Source organism: Molossus molossus, unplaced genomic scaffold, assembly GCF_014108415.1.
Source record: "Molossus molossus isolate mMolMol1 unplaced genomic scaffold, mMolMol1.p scaffold_m16_p_1, whole genome shotgun sequence".
NCBI classification, from domain to species: Eukaryota; Metazoa; Chordata; class Mammalia; order Chiroptera; family Molossidae; genus Molossus; species Molossus molossus.
Window position 1 is genome coordinate 4,141,797 of NW_023425344.1, and position 21,154 is coordinate 4,162,950.

General features: G+C 56.2%; 1 protein-coding gene across 1 annotated transcript in view; it reads left to right on the forward strand.

The window, feature by feature from the left end:
* Positions 1-20,673, forward strand: part of CUNH4orf50 (chromosome unknown C4orf50 homolog) — a 49,219-nt gene extending 28,546 nt beyond the window's left edge. Inside the window, exons 5-10 of the mRNA XM_036281122.1 lie at positions 3,294-3,467; positions 7,089-7,145; positions 10,523-10,705; positions 14,470-14,518; positions 16,332-16,453; positions 20,428-20,673. Of these exons, the coding sequence (XP_036137015.1) occupies positions 3,294-3,467; positions 7,089-7,145; positions 10,523-10,705; positions 14,470-14,518; positions 16,332-16,453; positions 20,428-20,673 (831 nt within the window). The remainder of the gene's footprint in view (positions 1-3,293; positions 3,468-7,088; positions 7,146-10,522; positions 10,706-14,469; positions 14,519-16,331; positions 16,454-20,427) is intronic.
* The last annotated feature ends 481 nt before the right edge of the window (positions 20,674-21,154 follow it).

A 21,154-nucleotide genomic window follows, 5' to 3' on the forward strand; every position in this document is an offset into this window, starting at 1 on the left:
GGGGGCAGCACCGGGCAGGGGCAGCTCCGGGCAGGGGGGAGCACCGGGCAGGGGGGAGCACCGGGCAGGGGCAGCACCGGGCAGGGGGGAGCTCCGGGCAGGGGGGAGCACCGGGCAGGGGGGAGCTCCGGGCAGGGGGGAGCACCGGGCAGGGGGGAGCTCCGGGCAGGGGGGAGCACCGGGCAGGGGGGAGCTCCGGGCAGGGGGGAGCACCGGGCAGGGGGGAGCTCCGGGCAGGGGCAGCACCGGGCAGGGGGAGCTCCGGGCAGGGGGGAGCTCCGGGCAGGGGGCAGCACCGGGCAGGGGGAGCACCGGGCAGGGGGCAGCACCGGGCAGGGGGAGCCGCAGGGGGACAGCCCACGGGCAGGGGCAGCTCCGGGCAGGGGTGCGCTCCGGGCAGGGGCAGCTCCGGGCCAGGGGGGAGCTTCCGGGGCAGGGGGGAGCACCGGGCAGGGGGGAGCTCCGGGCAGGGGGCAGCACCGGGCAGGGGGAGCTCCGGGCAGGGGGAGCACCGGGCCGGGCCGGGCGGCAGGAATGAGCCTGGGTTACTGAGAACACTGAAGCAGCCAGTGCGGCTGGATCACGGTGGGCAGGGTGAGGGTGCTCAGAGGGGTTGGAATCGTTGTCCTGAGACAGGTCTCAGTGAGCTACGATCATTTCCAAGTGCACGGGCGCAGCTGGAGGGCTCTGAGATGGAGAACAACACGGTGCGGTTTCCACTGTGAGGAAAGGGGCAGGCGGATACAGTGTATACAGTGTACGAAAGACTTTGCAGTGTATCACGTGTATCAGTGTATCACCGAGAGATGAAGAGATGAAGAGACACAGGGAGTGGGGGCATTTGGAATCAGAAGAGAGGATCTAAACCAAACCTAGAGTTGGAATCAGTGGGATTTGTTGATGGACGGGAGGCAGAAGGTGAAGAAAGCTTCCCCGTCCCCTCCGCCTAGGTCACAAACCTGACCATGATTTGACGTGGCTTAATCCAAATTCCTCTTGGTGAGCGATAGTCTGGCTCCTGGGGAGCCTCCGCTGTTGTATCTGCGCCCCCCGCCTTCGGTGTCCCCGCCTTCCACGCGCCTGTACTTTTGATGGGCCCCTGCCTCCGGGCTCATCCTCTGGACTCACGGCGGGGCGGCTCCTCCCAGGCCCAAGGACAGGCCAGTGCACGGGCGGCTCATGCCCGCCTCCTCCCAACCCTGCGTTGTGGCGCTGTGTCGGCAGCCTGCAGCTGGCCTTGTGGGAGTACTCGTACCTTGGAAATCCCCACTCGAAGAATGGTGGTCACACATGTGCCACCACAGCCCTGGGTTTAGGGCCTCCTTCAGGCTCCTGCAGCCTCCTGGCTCCTCCTGCCATGTTCAGAAGGCCCACTTCCGCATCAGTCTCCCCACCCAGACGGGTCCCAAGGGCCCAAGCTGCCCACAGCTGGGGCCTGTGCGCATGTCTGGGAGGAAGCCAGTGAGTCACGGGGCCGCTCGCTGGGCAGGCCTGTGGTGGGTCCCAGGTGCCAGGCAGGGCCGATGCCCACACCGCCCTGCCCTGATCTGTCTCAGGACACCGGGACAGAGCCTCTGCCATGTCACTGCCGGAGAGGGGGAGGCAGCAGAGGCCCTGCCCCCCGGGACCGTCCACGCTGTTTTGCGTGGAGCTGGTTTTCATGGGACTGTATGGGTGCCCACCTGTTCTCCACGGGGCCTAGCCTGTGAGTCTCAGGCCCATGCTCTCTGAATGTCCACTAATTAAAAACACACATTCTGGCCCTGGCAGGTTTGACTCAGCGGTTAGAGCGTCCACCTGTGGTCCGGAGAGACCCGGGTTTGGTTCCCGCTAAGGGCATGTACCTCGGTTGCAGTTTGTCCCCGGCCCTGGTTGGTCGTGCGGGTGGCAGCCACTCGATGTGTCCCTTTCACATCGATGTTTCCCTCTCTCTCTTCCTCTCTCTCCCTCCCGCTCTGTCTGTACAAAAAATGGAAAAATGTCCTCGGATGAGGATTAAAAAACACATTCTGTTGTGTTCCTTACTAACAAGAGGGACGCCTACCAGCCACTGAGTCACGGGGGTGCTCTCCCACACTCTCCTCCACCTTCTTGTCCCCCTCCAGAGCAGCGCAGGGTCCCCGCCCGGCTGTTCACACAGTGAGTGGAAGAGACACTCACCGTGGGCCTCTGTGAAAGGCAGACCCCCGCAACGCGGGGAGGGCATCGGGGGGTGTCTGAGCTTCCGGGCCCCACGGTTCCCTCTCTGCGGGGCTCAGGGAAAGGCAGACCCCCGCAACGCGGGGAGGGCATCGGGAGGTGTCTGAGCTTCCGGGCCCCACGGTTCCCTCTCTGCGGGGCTCAGGGACAGAATCAGAGGTGTGCCCGGGACTTCCGAGCGACGGCCTGCCCCACAGCCCCAGTGTTAGCAGCGGATGTCAGACGAGTCTGAGCAGGTAACAGGCCAAGGGCCGTGTCTGCCCCAGGACTGTCTGTCGGCCTGATTCAGTGACGCAGACAAGCCCCTGGCCTGGCTCCAGGCAGCAGCACAGAGGTTGATACTGACTGTTACCCAGAACACTAGGTGTGTGGGCACGCAAGGACGCGTGTGCACGCCGTGTGTCTGTGTGTCATTTAAACAATAAAGAGCAGACCCCAGAAGCACTGGGGCCGCAGTGTCCCGACCACTGAATCCACGTCCCACAGCCCCCCCTTCTCAGCCCCGCCCCCCCATGTTCCCTGCTGATGTCCGGCAAGCCGCTTGCCTGGGGCCCGCCCAGCGGGAGGCCACTTGGCACTGACTTAGGAAAACTTTAAAAAGTATCTTTGGGTTCCTATAAGTACCCTATGAAGCTTCAGCGTAATAAGCATCTCGTAACTGGATTGAACCTTAAATTTCACTCATCACACCGTGTTCCAGTGTAACGGTGACCTGCATCTATTAAATCAGACTGAAATGCCATGCTATGTAGCATAGTTTTGAAAATACACATGAAAACATTATTTTTGGAAAATAACATTTTAGAATGTTATTCTGCAGTTCCCTGCCCCCCCCAGAACCCCCCTATCCGTGGCCCGCACAGGCAACACCCTCAGGTGAGCACATCGTGAGAGCACAGTGGGAAATCGGAGGAAAATACATGCACAGTAACGGTGATCACACTGGCTCATAGGATTTGCAGTGAGTTCTGCTACTTTATTTTCTCCAAGTTTGCAACTGTGAGGAAAACGTCAGCAGAAAACAGTTGAATTTGCTAAGGCAAATCACTTGGAAGGTGACCTACGAATGTCATTCGTGTCTGTGACGCCCACAGCTCCAGGACCCGGCGGCCGAGACTTCGGAGGAGGACCTCAGGCTGCGCGTGGGGCAGCTGCGCCACCAGGTGCTGACTCTGCAGTGCCAGCTCAGGGACCAGGGGTCCGCAGGCCGGGAGCTGCAGGCGGCCCTGGGCGCCGCCCTCCGCCTCCGGGACCAGCTCCAGGGCAAGGTAGGCGGGCAGGGCTCCTTCCCCAGGTGGACGGTCCCACCCTCCGAGTTCTGAGCACAGAAGAAAGAATCAGGTAAGAGCCCACAGACCATTTCCAGCAACTGGCTGCTATTATCAGATCGGACAGAAGAACCCGCCCAGCCTGTTAAATCTGAAAAGACTGATACGTGTGTGTGTGTGTGTGTGTGTGTGTGTTCTTCCAGAAAGCCAAGCAGTTCCTCAAGTGCTATGTAGATAGAAGTCCTTCCTCCGTGGGAGGGACGTGGGGTGACTATGAAAGGGCAGAGAGGTCCCCATGGCTTCGGACCTGCTCAGGAACCTGTCTGAGGTGGCGGAGACGTGACCTACACAGCTGACAGCATTGCATACGACCTGGTACAGACACACAGACAGCACACAGACACACAGACAGACACTACAGACACACAGCACACAGACACACAGACATACACAGACACTACAGACACATAGACATACACAGACATGCAGACAGACACTACAGGCAGATACTACAGACAGACACTACAGACAGACAGACAGCACACAGACACACAGACATACACAGACACACAGACAGACACTACAGACACATAGACATACACACACACAGACAGACACTACAGACAGACACTACAGACACACAGACAGCACACAGACACACAGACAGACACTACAGACACACAGCACACAGACACACAGACATACACAGACACACAGACAGACACTACAGACACATAGACATACACAGACACACAGACAGACACTACAGACAGACACTATAGACACACAGACAACACACAGACACACAGAGAGACACTACAGACAGACACTACAGACACACAGACATACACAGACACACAGACAGACACTACAGACAGACACTACAGACACACAGACAGCACACAGACACACAGAGAGACACTACAGACAGACACTACAGAGACACAGACATACACAGACATGCAGACAGACACTACAGACAGACACTACAGACACACACACAAACACTACAGACAAACACTACAGACACACAGAGAGCACACAGACACACAGACAGACACTACAGACAGACACTACAGACAGACACACAGACAGCACACAGACACACAGAGAGACACTACAGACAGACACTACAGACAGACACACAGACACTACAGACAGACACTACAGACAGACACATAGACAGACACTACAGACACACAGACATACACAGACACACAGACACTACAGACAGATACTACACACAGACACACAGCACACAGATACACAGACAGACACTACAGACCACAGACACACAGACATACACAGACACTACAGACACACAGACAGCACACAGACACACAAAGACAGACACACAAACACAAACGCACACACACAAAGACAGACACACACAGACATACACAAACATGCACACAGAGACATACACACAAAAACAGACACACACAGACATACACAAAAAAACATACACAGAGACATACGTACAAAGACAGACACACACAGACATAAACACAGACACATATACAAAGACAGACGTGCACACAGACATACACAGACACACACAGACGCACACACCCAGACACACACAGACATACACAGACACAGACATACACACATGTACAAATTAAACTGGAGAAACCTGAATAAAATTTGTGGATTGTATCAATATCAATATAATTGACATTACATGGTTGTCATACACTACAGTTTTACAAAATGTTCCCATTGGAAGAGACCAGCAAAATATACAAGGAACCTCTCTGTGATTTTTTCTAATGTTTTTTTTCTTTATTGATTTGAGAGAGAGAGGAAAGGAGAGGAAGAGAGAGAGAGAAACGTCAATGAGAGAGAACATCAATTGGCCGCCTCCTGCATGCCCTCCACTGGGGATTTGGCCCACAACCTGGGCAGGTGCCTGACCGGGAATCGAACTGGCAAACTCTTGGTGCAGGGGCCGCACTGGCCGGGCTCTGTATGATTTCTTACAACTGCATATAAATCTATAATGATCTCAATTTGTTAAAATGTGCTTATTGGTAACTTGTAGATCTTTGGAGAAACATCTATTCCAGTCCTTTGTGCATTTTGTAATTGCTTGTTGTTGTTGTTGAGTTGTGAGAATTTGTTATATATTCTAGATACAAGTCCCTATCAGATACCTGACTTGCAAATATTCTCTTATTCTCGTGTCTTTTCACCTTCTTCTCATCCACGTGTTAAGGGAAAATGGCCCCGCACACAGTTCCCAGCCGCAGGTTAATGCTGCTTTCTGAACGAGGCAGAGAAGACTTCACCCGGGCCTGCGGTCCTCGCGCGTGTCTCACGTGCCCGCGGCCTGCGCGGGGCTGGCACTGACGCGAGTGTGCTCGGAGAGCAGCCCAAATAAATGTACAGAAGCAAATGTAAATAAATGTACGGAAGCCTTGCTTGTGAAGTCATGAAGCAGAAGCAATGTACACTTTCACAAATAAGAATTAGTTAACTAAATTGTGTTTCAGCCTCCCAATGAAATAATATGCATAAGAGAATATGATCCATATGTGTTGACGTGAAAATAACACCCCAAATGTAAATCAAATGACAAGCCCTGGCCAGTTTGGGTCGGGGGTTAGAGCGTCGGCCGGTGGACCGAAGGGTCCCAGGTTCGATTCTGGTCAAGGGCACGTACCTGGGTTGTAGGTTTGGTCAGGGTTGTGTGGGAGGCGGCCAATCAATGTGTCTCTTTCACATCGATCTCTCTCTCTCTCTCCTTTCCTTCCTTCCTCTCTGTCTACAAAAACCAATGGAAAAATATCCTTGGGTCAGGATTAACAAAAATCAATCAATCAAATGACAAAAACACGATGGCCCGCGTTCTGTAGAGTGGAGTTTCACATGTGTACACATGTGCATTCTGATTGTGGGATGTAGGCTAAGGGTCGTAGAGGGGGAAGAAAGACTTTTGCTCACTCAGCTTTCTTGTACTGACTGCAGAGGGGACAGGAGGGTGGACAGAAACTTGGAACACCCGTCTTGTTATATCCTGTGACTGTGGGTCAGGCGTTCGGGTAGGGCTTGGCCGGGCGATTCTGCTCCACAAGACATCGTGGGATCACTTGGTGGTACTCAGCTGGGCGCTGGGCTAGGCTGGAAGGCCCAAGGTGGCCTCTCCCGTGCCTGGCACCTCTGCCCCGGAGGTAACCCTGGCTTACAGTTCCTGGGTGCTGACTGCATGCCAGGCCTTGCCCTAAGCACTTTCAGGGACCCTTCACGGAGCCCACGCCACAATCATCCCCATCAGATGGCACTAATATTACCCACACCTTACAGATGAGAACACAGAGGCAGAGCACAGTGACTTGCACAAGGTCAGAGTTCTAGTGAGTGGCTGGGCTGGGTTAGGATCCAGGGAACTGGAAGACTCTGACCTCTGTGTGGGGACGTGGAAGCTTCCTTCCCTGAAGGAACAGGGGGTGGCGCTGGCCAGGCGGAGCTCATTCTCCTGCGCTCAGAGCATCCTTCCTCCGCGGTCCTGTGGGGCAGGTGATGGGTGGCCCTTGCTCCCCACGGAGCCCGGCTCGCCTGGCCAGGTAGGGGCTGTGTGAACAGTGCTTCAGCCTTGTCAGCAACGCTCTTCTCTTCCAGGTTGACGAACTTCAGAAAAAGCAACGAGAAGCAAATTTGGCCGTGACGCCTTTGAAGGTAACACATTTGTGCCATCAGTATGAAAGGTCTCCTTCAAAAAAGGTTTAGGATTTTCCCGTGAGAGATGTGCTCCATCTCTGTTCTGTAGAAGTACTGGAAGGAAGAAGGAAAGAGACAAAGTCCCCCCAAACCCCATTTGAATCGAGCGTTTTCGTGGGGTTCTTTCCTGCGTATTTCACACGTGTCTGGGACCCAACTCTACCTGTATGTCTGGGTCCTGCTCATCCCATTTGAGAATGTATCCTGGGGTGTCCTGTTCTTACCAAACTTTGAAGCTGTGGTTCACACCAGAGGACAAACCATGAGACACCACAGTGCACAAACCACCTTCCCCTGGTGGGTGTTCAAGTCCGTCTCCCTCCCTCCTCCCTCCTCCCTCCCTCCCTCCCTCCCTCCCTCCCTCCCTCCCTCCCTCCTCCTCCCTCCTCCCTCCCTCCCTCCTCCCTCCTCCCTCCCTCCCTCCCTCCCTCCCTCCCTCCCTCCCTTCCTTCCTTCTCTCTTTTCTCCCACTCTCTCTCTGCATTAGGGTATATAAACACCACGATGCACAGTTTTTATTAGAAAGGTTTCCCCACAAATCTAGACATTTCTTTAAAACAATTCGCGGAAATGGTATTTCTGGCCTGCAGGGTTTCATGGGTTCTTTGCTAGTCAGGCGTGTGCTTTGATTGTGATGACACGTTCAGTTTCAAAATCAGCACCAGGATTTGGGAAGTGGACCTGGAGGGCCTGCGCTTTCTGTTCCCTGGGTGAGGGGGAGAAGAAGGGTCACTGGCCTGGGTTAAGCCCTGGAACCCCACTGATCTACCGAGTCCTGCCCCCTCTTAACCTGGGTCTCGTGAGCCACACAATCAGAAATAGAGCCGCACCGGCAGAATCAGAGCCGCACCGGCGGAACCAGAGCCGCACTGGCGGAACCAGAGCCGCACCGGCAGAAGTAGAGCCGCACCGGCAGAACCAGAGCCGCACCGGCGGAACCAGAGCCGCACCGGCAGAACCAGAGCCGCACCGGCAGAAGTAGAGCCGCACCGGCAGAACCAGAGCCGCACCAGCGGAACCAGAGCTGCGCCGGCAGAAGTAGAGCCGCACCGGCAGAACCAGAGCCGCACCGGCGGAACCAGAGCCGCACCGGCAGAAGTAGAGCCGCACCGGCGGAACCAGAGCCGCACCGGCAGAACCAGAGCCGCACCAGCGGAACCAGAGCTGCGCCGGCAGAAGTAGAGCCGCACCGGCGGAACCAGAGCCGCACCGGCGGAACCAGAGCCGCACCGGCAGAAGTAGAGCCGCACCGGCGGAACCAGAGCCGCACCGGCAGAACCAGAGCTGCACCGGCAGAACCAGAGCCGCACCAGCAGAAAGTAGAGCCGCACCGGCGGAACCAGAGCCGCACCGGCAGAACCAGAGCCGCACCGGCAGAAGTAGAGCCGCACCGGCGGAACCAGAGCCGCACCGGCGGAACCAGAGCCGCACCGGCAGAAGTAGAGCCGCACCGGCGGAACCAGAGCCGCGCCGGCAGAACTAGAGCCGCACGGTTCCTCCACGCGTTTCCACCCAGAATCCCGCGTCTGCCTGGGCCTCGGGTTTTTGTCTGTGAAGTGAGATGACAGGCCTTCCTGCTGGACGGTCTTCCCTGCGGCCGTTCTCACAGCTGGTCTGACACACCCCAATGCCCCCCACGGAAAGTGCAGAGGAAACTGTGAAGCTCTCGAACACGCGAGGTTCCCACGCTCCGTCCTCTGAGTTTGAGCGCCTGCTGTGTACCGTGTACTCAGATGAGGACCACAACCCCTTGCGTACCCTGAAGCGCTTTACACACAAAGGGAGATAAAAATGATACCACGGCACCGGCACCACGCCACCGCGAGGCAAGGCCTGATCCAGGAGGGCCGACTGGACCGAGGAGCCATGGTGACCTAGGTTCCACATCCAGCTTCTCCTTAGGGGTGACGTTTCACCTCTCACAGCTGTTTTCTCATCGACAAATGGGATTGTGGTCACTGACCTGGCATGGAGATCTTGGGGGGCTTCGTAATGATGACAGCCACCACTTATGGAATGCCTGCCATGTCCCACAACAACATGTCAGGAAGGAGACATGAGCCCCATTTTACAGATGGGGAAACTGAGGCTCAGAGACACGTAGCGACTTGTCCATGGTCACACAGAGCTACTCAGTAGAGGAGCCAGCATTTGAACCCAACTCCGTCTGATGTCAGAGGCTGGACTCCCCTCAGCCACCATGGAAGATGTGAAGAACCCAGTAGAGTCACGGTCACAGGGGAAGTTACACGTGGTGGATGCTCAACTAATGCGCTGGATGGTGAGGCCTGGTGGTGAGCCCACCCCGAGGTGCTGGGGGTCCCCGCCTCCACATCAGACCATCCTGTTGTCCTGCCGGCTGTCACTGCTGGGCGCCCCGGGACCACCGCCTGGGAACTGCTGTGCAGACGACCCTGGACCTCTGGGAGGGCCGTGACCGTCACCTCCTCCGCGGGTGGAGCAGGAGGCTGCACTGGGGGGCCACCCTTGAGATGACAATTCTGTCACCTTCTCCAGACATGTCGTGGTGGGAGGAGCACACACTCATGCCATTCATGTAGCACATCTGTCCCGAGGGCCACACAGTGCCCGGCAATGACACAGGGACACTGCCAGGGCCCCAGCCTTGACCTTGAGGAACTCTCAGGCTGTGTGGGAGACAGACACACAATGTAAAATGAACTGCAGGGAGAGGAAGCGGGGCGCAGAGGGACACGGGGCACAGAGGGACACGGGGCGCAGAGGGACACCAGGCCCAGAGTATCAGGGCGGTGGCAGCCGGTCTGGCCTCTGCACAGGTCTGCTCAGGCCTTTCTGGGCTTGGGACGTGTGGGAGCCACAGGGAGTGATGAGGAAGTTCTGGGGTTGGGGCTGGGGGGACGGGCCAGTGTGACTGGAACAGGAGGAGCAAGAAGAGGGGTCGTCGTGATTGGGCAGAAAGGGTGCAGGGACAGGTCTGAGTCATTGATGCGCGGTGGCAGTAATGGCTGCTGTCTTCTGAGGGCCTGCGTGGCGCCCTTTGTGAGTCTTTGCCTGCACTGTGTCCTTGGTGCCCTGAACAATGCCCACCGTACAGATGAGCAAGGCGAGGTGTAGAGAGAAGTTTGGCCACAGAGCTGGTCAGCGGTGGAGTTGAAGCCCACACCCTTGACCCATCGGGGCAACCAGAGGGCAGTGGGGGGCCCCTGGGGTACAGCAGGGGGCTTCCGGCGGAGGGAGGGATGCAGGGAGGGGCGGAGCTGAGTGCTGGGAGTGCCGAGCAGGGCGCCAGTGCCCCAGCCCACGGGGGAGCCCTGCATCCGTGGACCCATCTGGCTGTGTCTCTGCTCCCACAGGCCAAGCTGGCTTCCCTGGTCCAGAAGTGCCGGGACAGGAACCACCTGCTCATGCACCTGCTGCAGGAGCTGTGCAGACACGGGGCGGCCAGTCACCTGCTCTCCGAGACGGTGCACAGCATGGTGGCCGACGTGGCGCTGGCCGAGTACGCGGCCACCTTCCTGGCTCCAGGATTCACAGAGGTAGCTTCCCATAGACAGCTGTCCCGCTTCCCATGGGGCCATGGGCACATGCCTGCCGTCCACCTGTCTGACCTGCACTGTTCTTCCCTTTCTCCCTCTGTCCACTGACCCCTGGGGACCCGCCCTCCTGTGCTCAGGCGCTCGCTCTGTCCTCTGTGTGGAGAGGGAAGCGAGCCCCCTCGTGTCTCTTTGTGTTACTCCTCACCAGAGGGTGTTTTTTCTATTGATTTTTATAGAGGCAGGGGGGTGGGGGTGGAGAGAAAGACAGACATCTGTGTGAGAGAGACACATTCATTGGCTGCCTCCCGCACACACTCTGCCTAGGGCTGGGGATCAAACTTGCAACCCGGGTATGTGCTCTTGACTGGGAATTGAACCCGAAACCCTACAGTGCACAGCTGACTCTCTAACCACTGAGCACACCGGCCAGGCCTCTCATGTCTCTTCCTATAGGGACACCAGTTCCATTATGAGAGCCAGGGCTCATGACCTGATCACCTCCCAAAAGCCCCACCTCCGAACACCATCACAACGCAGGGGTGTGTGTGCATGTGTTAGGGTTTCAGCATACGAATCTGGGGGACACAGACATTCAGTGTGTGGCACCAAGGGACCAGGACAGGCCTGTGGATGGGGTGGGGCTGCCCCTATGACTGGCATCTGCTGAACCGTGTCCTTCCCTTGGCATCTCTGGCCACCAGCAGCCACGGGGGCCTTGTTCCCACCTGGGTTCTCCTCCAGCTTGGGCATAGCTTCCGGAGCAGGGAACATCCCACAAGGCCACCTTGGCCAGCTCCCCCGTCCCGGCTGGGACACTGGGTTTTGCCACCTCCCTGGCTTTGGCTGGCAGTGGGAACAAAGGGGCTCTGAGTTGCACCCAACTCCCTGGACTTGCCTTGAGTGTGCAGGACTCGGGCCGCCTTTGCTTCCTCACGTCCCCACCCCCAGTCCCAGGACACCTATTTTTTCCAGTTTTTACCCCAACCTAGACTGTGGACATGAACTAGCAAGAATGAGATGCCTTTGTTGTTTGTATTCTGGTGCCCTCCCCTCCTTGGAGGCAGATATTAGGGGGCGGAGGGGAGGCAGAGAAGGGGTACAGGGCCCACCTGGGTGAATGACCACCCCTCGGTCTGGCCTGGGGTCAGCTCTACCAGTATAAGTTCTGTCTGGCTTCCTGCAGTCTGGGATGGGAGGGTGACTGTCCTCTCTCTAGACACAAGAGTCACCTGGCAGAGGACAGTACCCCAGATCCAGAAGTTTGTCACCCTGTGGCCCTGGTGCCGTCTCTCTTGGCCTGCTGGGGGTCAGCACAATGCAATGAACTACAAACAGACACTGTTTGGAGTGAGGGGGAGCATCACAAGGGAGCAAATGCTCCAGATCTCTGGATACGGCTCAATTTATTTGCAAAGTGGTTTCCCAGGTCACATGTTGTTTAAGGGAATTATTTCCTTGAGATGGTGCCTCTGCTGACCATACAGCCAAGCCCAGTCTTTCGCTTTTTGCAGTGGAAAAACATCAAAGGAGATATAAAAAAATAAAACCCATTCATGCCCGGGCTTTCTTGCCCATTATCTCTTTTGAGGTGGTGTTCCAACCCTTTGACATGCAAACCTTATCTATTCACCTGCAAACAAATACTCAGTCACACAGGGGGGTGCTGCAACCCATCAGGCAAACCTTATCTCTCCACTGTACACTTTGAGCCTTGGCTGGCCAGGCTGCAAGAATGCATATCTCAAGGTTACATTTTGTTCACCCACTAAACCCCCATCCCTCCACCTGGGGCTCGCCTGCCCTCCTAGGTCGGGGTTGCAGTCCCTCCGGAGGGTTCTGTGAGGTTTGAGTAACACCCCGTGTCAACTGCCCAGCACAACACTGTCACACTCAGGCACTCAGTTTGGACCTAGGGTCCCTTCCAGCAAAACCAAAGCTCTTCTTCCCCGGGTGAGACAGGGCTGTGCCGGCAGCAGGGTCCTCTGGGCCACAGCCTTGGAAAGATGCAGGGAGCCGGCCAGAAGCTGCTGACGTCACCTCCTGTCGCCTGCTCTCCTCTTCCCTGAACCCCCCGGGACCTCCCCGCGTTCCTCTGGGTGTCAGTCAACAAGACCTGGGCGTGGGCCTTCGGAAAGCGGAGCAGCAGACCCAGAGCCCCTCACTCCCCTCACTCATTAAACCGACAGGCCTCTGAGGACCCAGGCAATTACCTTCTCCTTAGCTCCTGCCTTTTAGGAAGTTTAGAAGATTCCCCAAAAGTGTGTGGGGGAGAGTGGAAGGAGGGGCGGAGCTGTTGGGTGAGCTGTCGTCTGCCTGCTTCTGTCTGTGGGGCATTTAGGAGCCGTTCGTTCTCATTTCGATCTGACAAAACCCTGCGAGGAAGCTGCTGGTACCCCCGTTCTGCAGGCCAGAGGGCAGGGCTCAGGGTGTTCACCTGACTTGACCAAGACCATGAAACGAGCAGGTGTCAGAGCTGGGTTCGCCCGAGAGTGCCTGCCCCCAGCCTGTCCCGGGTCAGAGGCAGGAAGCGGAGATGCCCCACTGCACGCTGAATGCAGTGACGTCAGCACACCGCACGCGAGGCTGCTTTGTGGCTGCACAGCCAGCGCCACCGCATCCTCGGGTCGGAGGAGCCTGCGGCAGATGAGACTGACTCTCAGCCCAGGGGCAAGAAAAGGCAGCGAGACGGGAGACTCTTGGGAAAATGCTTCCTGGAGGACAAAGCACTCAAACTAGGCCTTGAAGAATTAAAAAAAAAAAAAAGGCGGGGGAGGGGTTTTAGTAGCTGGGAGGATGGGGTGAAGGCCCTCCAGGCTGGGAGACTGGCATGTGCAAAGGCCCGGGGGTGAGCAGTTATGGTCATGGAGACGCTGTGGTTGGATTCACATCAGAAGGTGGTTGAGCCATGACCCATGCCCTGTGTGTCAGTCACTGGATTAGTTAGTCATTTTAGAGGGACAGGCTCAGAGCCAGTTGTCACAGTGCAGCATGTAGGGCTGTGAGAGGCAGGTGGCCGAACTCTGTCAGGTGGAATCCGGGAAGACTTCACAGAGGAGGGGGCATATGAATTAGGCCTTGATGAATTCATAGACGTTCACCAGAGACAGGAGAGAGCGGGGAGTTGTCCAGGCCTGGGGTGGCAGATGAAACTTCTTGGAGGTCACAGTGGAGATGGGGGAAGAAAGATAGCTCAGTGACTACACACAAGGCCCCTCCCCCACCAGAGAAGCCCAGGAGGAAGGGAGACCTGGGCTTCTGGTCTGGAATCAACTCTAATCCGCCTAAAGAGCCAGCAGTTGGCCTCCAGGCGACCAGCCGAATCGCCATGGCTGCACCACGTCCCAGACCCGTGCAGTTGAGGGACCCGTGCGCGGTCTACACGGTGGTGCGGGGACTCAGGGTCACGCCTGCATTCCCGGGTGACGGAGTCGGGCCCCCAGGTGCAGCTCCGCAATCAGCCTCCCAGGGCACAGTGGGACCTGCACGGACAGTCTTCCTCCTGGAGACTCCGCCGTCCAGCTGCCCTCGGCTTTTCCCACTTTTCACAGCAGAGTCTGGACATTTCTCACGCTCTGTTTGGAGACTGCGTTTGAGAAAAGGAGAGAGAACCCTGGACTCTGGGGGTGGAGGGCAGGGAGGGGGCTGGCTGCATTGTCGGAGGGCGGTCTGAGCGCGGAGAGCCCTGCTGCAGGGAGGCCGAGCAGTCACCGTGTCCGGCCCTCCCGGGCTCAGCAGGGTACCTGCCGAGGTCTCTTCTCTTCCAGGCCAGCCGCCACCTGGATGCGGAGCCTGAGCGGACAGCGGCTGCAGGAGGTCAGTGCGGGTTTCAGTTGGGAACAGCCCGGGTGCTCTGACTCGGTCTGGGCCAGCAGGGCGATGTTGGGGGGGGGGACACCCAGCTCGCTTCCCCCTCCCTTCCCTACTTACTGTCTCCCCATTTCCACCGGGAGGACAGCTTACCACACTGCTGCCACCGCAGTCTCCCCTGTTCACCTAAAATAAAAGGTCTTCCCAAGAGGGGCAAGAGGCATTTATTTGAGATCAAGGAGAATTCAGGAAATCGCCGATACAGGCACAAGCACGAACAGTGGTCCGATTAGGAGGCACAGGCGAGGGGTATGAGAACGGGAAGGGGACCCATTCATCCATAGCAGGCATTTCTACGGGGCAGATGAGCTACCACCGTGTTGTTGATGTTCAGTCCAGTGGTCATCAGACTAGAGGTCCTCTCAGCCGCTTCCTGGTTATCTTCGCAAACAGGACTTTGGGGGCGTGTTGCTCCAGGCTCAGGCTACAGGTTATTTTGCTCTGTGTTAACGTTCCAAAGATTTGAGGCATCCGATGTGCAAGACAGTCCCTTGGGGGTGGCAGCTCCGGCTCCGTCTTCGAGGGACTCGGTTCATTAGCATGTTTTTGACACACTCTTTGAAACTCACCCTAAGTAACCAATTGTGTGTGGGGGAAACTCCATGGACAGGCACCGATGTCAGGGCATTTAGAATAGCGAAAAACTGAGGGAAAGAAACATCGGAACTGTTCATCAACTCATATACTCAATGAAATGTAAGTCACTAAAATGATGCTGATAACCCCATGGGATAGCATGGAAATTGTGATATTCTACTAAATACAAAAAAAAATGGAAATGGAAGGTGTCCAATGTCTCCAATGACTTTGATGGTCTAGACCTGCTCCGTGCACGTCTGCGTGTGGCTGACAGTCACGAGAGCCACTGAAACGCTAACAGTGGTTACTTAGAAAGGTGGTAACATGGGCGATTTTGGGGGGCTTCTGCTTTTTTATTATTAAAAAGGAAATGAAGATGCTACCTGGCCAGACAGAATCTCCTTGTTTAAGCTCAGTGTACCATCAGCATGAGGGTGGGGCTTCTGAGGCATTGCTTAGGAATCAATTGTTTAGGGTTGTGTTCTCATGAGGTGCTCAATACAACACGAGGAGGAAGTATGGATGGTGTTCCCTTTAGATAACTGAGCTGCTCTTGAGATCTGCTCGTGGAACAGTTGCTGTGACTGGATTCTGTTCTTACCAGCTGTGTGACCTTGGATGAGTTCACCCACCTCTCTGGTCTTCCAAAGGAGGATGATCTGACCTTTCTCAGGAGCGGCTAGTGCCTGATCCAAGAAGAGAGATGTGTCCTCAGTCTCGAGCTGATCGGTTTACACAGTTGGAGGGGCATGCGTTCTAGCAGGTCCCGCTTCCACCACCCGTCTGTGCGAGGCAGTGCACAGATCTTCTCTGGTCTCGGCCTCCTCACCTTTCACAGAAGGAAGCGTGGACTGGCTGAGTTACTCACTCGTTCAGTGTTTCTGGCAGGCTGCCGTGCGCCCAGGCAGGTGTCGGCTTGCAGAGGTGGTGGTCCTTGTGTGGAAGGAGCCTGCGGCCGGGCAGGGGGAGGCGAGGCAGGAAGGCAGATTTTAGGGTGCCCAAGACCATGACAGAACCATCAGAGGCATGTGGACGAGGTGCGCAGAGTTCAAGGCACCTGAGAGGGTCTTGGTCACGGGCTGTGGGGATCTGGGGAGGAAAGAGAGTGGAAAGGTTATTACAGAGACTGTCGATTTTGTAGATGTCTGGATTGAGGCTTGACTAGAATATTCTCTTCCAGCTCAGGAGTATCTCCTAAATCCTGAAATGGACAGCGTCCTCCCAAGACCTGGGCATTCCGAATCCTGGCCTGTTACTGAGGCTGAGTGGCCGGCACAGACCGCTCGACTGGATTCTCTGGAGGTGAGAGGACATTTGTCACCCAATTTCTTTAAAAAAACACACTTTTTAATCGAGTGTATAAAACATACAGAAAAGGGTACATCTGGTAAGCGCACGGCTCAGTGAACCGTCTCGGGGCCCCTCACACCCATGACGTCGTTACCAGGTCCAGAGCTAGAAAATGACCAACAGCACAAAGCCTGCTTTTCTCTCCTGGTCTCTTTCCATGATCTATATTTTATTTGGTGTATTTTGGGCAAATCATGTGTTTTGTGTCTGGTCATTCTCCAGTGAGTGCCGGACATCATGTGTGAAGACCACATCGTTTGAGGTTTAGCTTGATGTTCTCTTCATCCAGAGAGGCCTTCCCCCAGCTCGGACAGGCGGCGGGGCGGGTGCAGACCTCTCCCGACACCCGCTGTGTCAGTGCGTGTGGGGTCTGCGTTCTCTCTTGTCCACTCTCATTCCCAGGGCACAGGCTTTGGGATCCTGACGGAAACGGTAGTGTTAACCAGCGTCCTTCTCGGCTTTCCGCCTCTCGGGTGCCACCGTACGAGCGGGCCCCACCCTCACCTGCGGGGACATGCAGCCTGCAGCTCTGCGCCGGCGGCTCTTGCTTGTCTCCGGTTCAGTGACCGTCCCACAAACCCTCACAGTCTCAGGAGCGCTCAGATGGTTTAAATAGCTTTTGTGTGTAGCTTTCCTAGTTGTACTGTCTGGAGGTTTGGCCCCAAATAGTCTAACCAGTCAGAGCCAGAGAAGCCTCTGTATTCGGAGAAAACTTACGTTACCAGTTCTGAGATTTGGAGTCTGACAGGCGTGAGTTCGAATCCCAGCTGTGATTTGGGGGGATGCTGGGCAGATTCCTCAATGTGTCAAACTCTCGTCACCCAGAAAATGGGGACAGTGCTGCCTACCACTGATATGAGGGTAGAATCAGGTAAGCAGGGCTTAGTATGTGTCGGAATGTAAGAGAGGTGTCGCCTGGCACAAGGGAGGTACCCGACAAATGTCAGCTATTGTCACAGACCTTCTGAAACTTTCTTTTTCTGACTGGTGACTTTCATTTTAAATTACGTGTCTATAGGCTTATTACCTAGGAATAAAACCTTGTTTCCAGCTTGGCTCTTTTTCTAGGAAAAGTACCTCTGATGTTTGACCTTTGACCTCTGTTATCTCAGGCAGGGAGAAGGCGTTGTAGGCAAAGGAACAGCACCTGCAGAGACAGAGGGGCAGGTGCCTGTGAAGTATTGGGGGTGCTGCAGGCAATTAAACGAGGCTGCTGTGTACACCATGAGGGTGCAGGGAGGAGTCTCGGGGAGTATACTAGTGACGCCGACAAGAACAGAATGAGAAAGAAACCCCACCCCATGTCTTGAAGGCGTCTCTGTGCCATGTGTACGGGTGCAGGGCATTAGTGTACCCCATGAATCTTGTCATTAGCTTCAGTTTACCTATGAGAAAGGGTGAGGCATTGGGGGAGTAAGTCACTGACCCCAGGTCACACAGCCAGTAAGTGGCAGAGCTGGGTTCCAACCTGGGCAGCCTGGCTCTAGAGCTGGCCTGGTCATTATGTGGCCAGAATGTACTGGGCCATCACTGGGGTCGGGGGGAGAGGAGAGGTTCCTCCTGCCTCCCTGGATACTCCAAGCTGGAGGTCAGTGTGGGGAAGACCTCCCAAACATCTGTTGCAGTTGATACTGGCCAGAAACCCATAGCAAACATTTGGAGGAAGTAGTTGGAGCATAAATTAAACAAATGGATGAACCCAAACTTGGTTCCAAGGGTCTCGTTGCCCACCTTTCTTCACGGTGAGTCCCGCGGACGCAGAATGCCATGGATGAAAACCCGTCCTTCATCGGACTTGATGTCACGCCTACAGGACGCGTTAGCTTCTTTATAGTTAGACGACAGATGTCCACTGGGCATTTTTGCTCCCATGCTTTACATAGAACCTGGTCCATCGGGAGCTTTGAAAAGGCCTTGGTGGATGAATGACCAGAGGGAGAGAGGGCTGCTGGGCTGTTTCCCTGGAGGGCCACGCAGGCACCTCGTTCTCGTGACCAGCGCTGCACTGTCCCCAGCCCTGGCTCTGCTCCGTGTCACAGACATGGAGGAGCAGAGCTCTCTGCCCGGGACAACCAGATTGCGCGCTGGATATCTGAGCTGCTCTGGGCCAGAGATTCCTACGGTGAGAACCCATCTGTTAAATAACCACACCAGGGGTGTAATGACCTATAAACAAGACAAGGTCATCTTTGAAGGCCAGTAACTGAAGTTGTCACATGTCATGAGGTATAATTTAATGGTTGGACTTAGAGAGAAAAACAAAAGTGTTGGGGGAGCTAAAAACATACAAAAATATCCTGCAAAAGCTAGGAGGCCTTTGGCGAGTAAATGTTTATCCCTGTATAACATAGGCCTGGTCATGTCACTGTCCCACCAAAGACCCTCAGTCATCCCTGTTGCAGCAGCAGGGTGTCGTGGCAAATAGTGAAGTCTCGGGAGCCATGCAGCCTGGGTTCAAAGCCTGGCTCTGCCTCCTTATTAGCTGTGTGGCCTTGGGCAAGTCACTTAACCTCTCTGGGCCTCTGTTTCTTCATCTGTGTAATGGGATGCTAATATCATTGGCCTCTTTGGGTTAAAGATGAAATGAAAACGTATGCCTAACTCGTGTAGAATGATGCCTGGCACATCACGAGAGCTCAGGAAGTCTTCACCGTCATGGGTTGAACCATATGAACGTGCTGATATCATACTGCCTCTCCCTGTAAAATCTGTGGCTTCGTGTGGTTTCGACTAGCATCATCATTATTATTATAAGATAAAGTTCAGACTCCTTGAGTCAGTGTTGACGTTCTATGTACACATTATTCTGAGTGCAAGGACTTCGGTCTCGAGCATGTAACAGAATCCTGCCCCCAAATGCAGCCCAGACACTGCCTCCTCCAGGACGCCTTCCCACTCCTCAGTGTGCCATCGGGGGCTCCCTCCTGGGCGCCCCACTGGCACCTGTGTGGGCCTCCCTTCCAGCTGCAGGTCTGCAGCATAATTGTACCTGTGTTGGCTGCCTCTCCCGCTGGACTGGGAGCACCTGTGTCCAGGGACGGGCCCAGGTGAGGCGCACACAGCTCCCTCCTTCCCTGCTCCACCTTTCCCAGCCTCCACAGGCGAGGGAGGGGTGCTGAGCGCGAAGTGCCCGCGGGTCACTGCCTCCTGGGACCGTGGGAAGTGTGCTCTGTTCTGCGTATTTCAGTGGTAGGCCCACTTTTCAAGGGACTGAGCAGGGCCTCGGTAGGATCGTTCCTGAGCACAGTGGGCCTGCCTGTCATTAGCAGGGAAGGTGCTGGGTACGGGGAGACGCTGGGCGTGCAGGGCTAACGTGCGTACGGCCGCTGCCAGGGGTGATCCAGAAAGGCTGGCGCTTTGAGACCAGGTGGGCTGGGCTTGCCTCTGGAGCCAGCCACTTCCGAGCTCCTAGGTTTGGGTGAGCTATGTGGGGGCTTTGAAGCAGGTAACTTACTCGTCTGGGACGTGGGCCTGATACTAGCCTCCTGAGGGGATCGAGTGGACGCGTGTGAAACGGCACCTGTGAGAGAACCCCGGGCTGCTCTGGTCATGAGGCTGGCATCCGCTGGCATTGATGTCCTCTGACTGGGAGAGCACCGTCCCCTGTCGCTGGGAATAAGAAAACTTGCAGAGGACATCCTCTGGATGGGGACACCCACCGGGGGTCTCATCAGGCACTGTGGATGACAGGGGGTGAGAGCCGTTCCCCACCCCCTTTGCTCGCGTATCACGCCACAGGGATGGCGTGGGCCTCACTGAACGCACCAGAAGGGAGTGAGCTCGTGCAGGAGGAGTATGGTGTCGGGCACAGAAAGTGCTAATAAGTGCTAGTTATCTCGCCATCTGCTCCTTGGGTAGAGTGTGGGACCAGAGGAGATTTATGGATGCATGGAAGCAGAGACCCTTTTCTTATGCTTTGCCTCCAGCTTCCCCTGCCTTCGGGCCCGACGCCTGACCCTGGACCGTGCCCAGCTGCGGCCACTGTGGTGTCAGGACTCCCTGCACCGCGCCTGCAAGCGGAGGGCGGACTGTCCGGCCCTGCCCACCCAGCTGAGGGCCTCCCGCCGCCCTCGGAGCTCCGGAGCCCCGCGCGGATCCTGGCTTTCCACGCAGAGCTCAGACAGACCGTTCGCAGCAATCCCCAGGTCAATAAATCACCGCTGGAGTTATAAACGGAACAGGACGGCTCACGCTGCGGGCCGCTTCACAGACTCCATAAATATTTGAGGCGGAACTTCAGAGAGCGCTTTACGAAATCGGCAGCAATCGAAGCCCTCAGTCAGTGCCAAGCGGCTTTGCCTCGGGCTCGGGGCTCCGTGGGGGTTGTCAGGGCTGGCGAGAAAGACGGGACCCTGCCTTGCACGTGCTGGGGAGTTTGGCTTTGACAAATGTCAGGGCGGCAAAGGGAGGACTCGCTGGTTCTCAGCCGGGGCCTGATTCTGTCCCCTCTGAGCCAAGCCTGCTAATGCCGGGAGACCTTGCTGTTGTCGCAGCCGGGAAGCTACTGTCATCTGACGGCTGGAGGCGAGGATGCTGCTGAGCGCCCCGCAACGCGCCGGCGGCCCCTGGAACGAGGTCAGCAGTGCTGGGCCGGAGGCCTCGGGCTGATCTGAAGGCTGCTCACGTCAGCCGTGGGGGACTGATCTGTTCTTC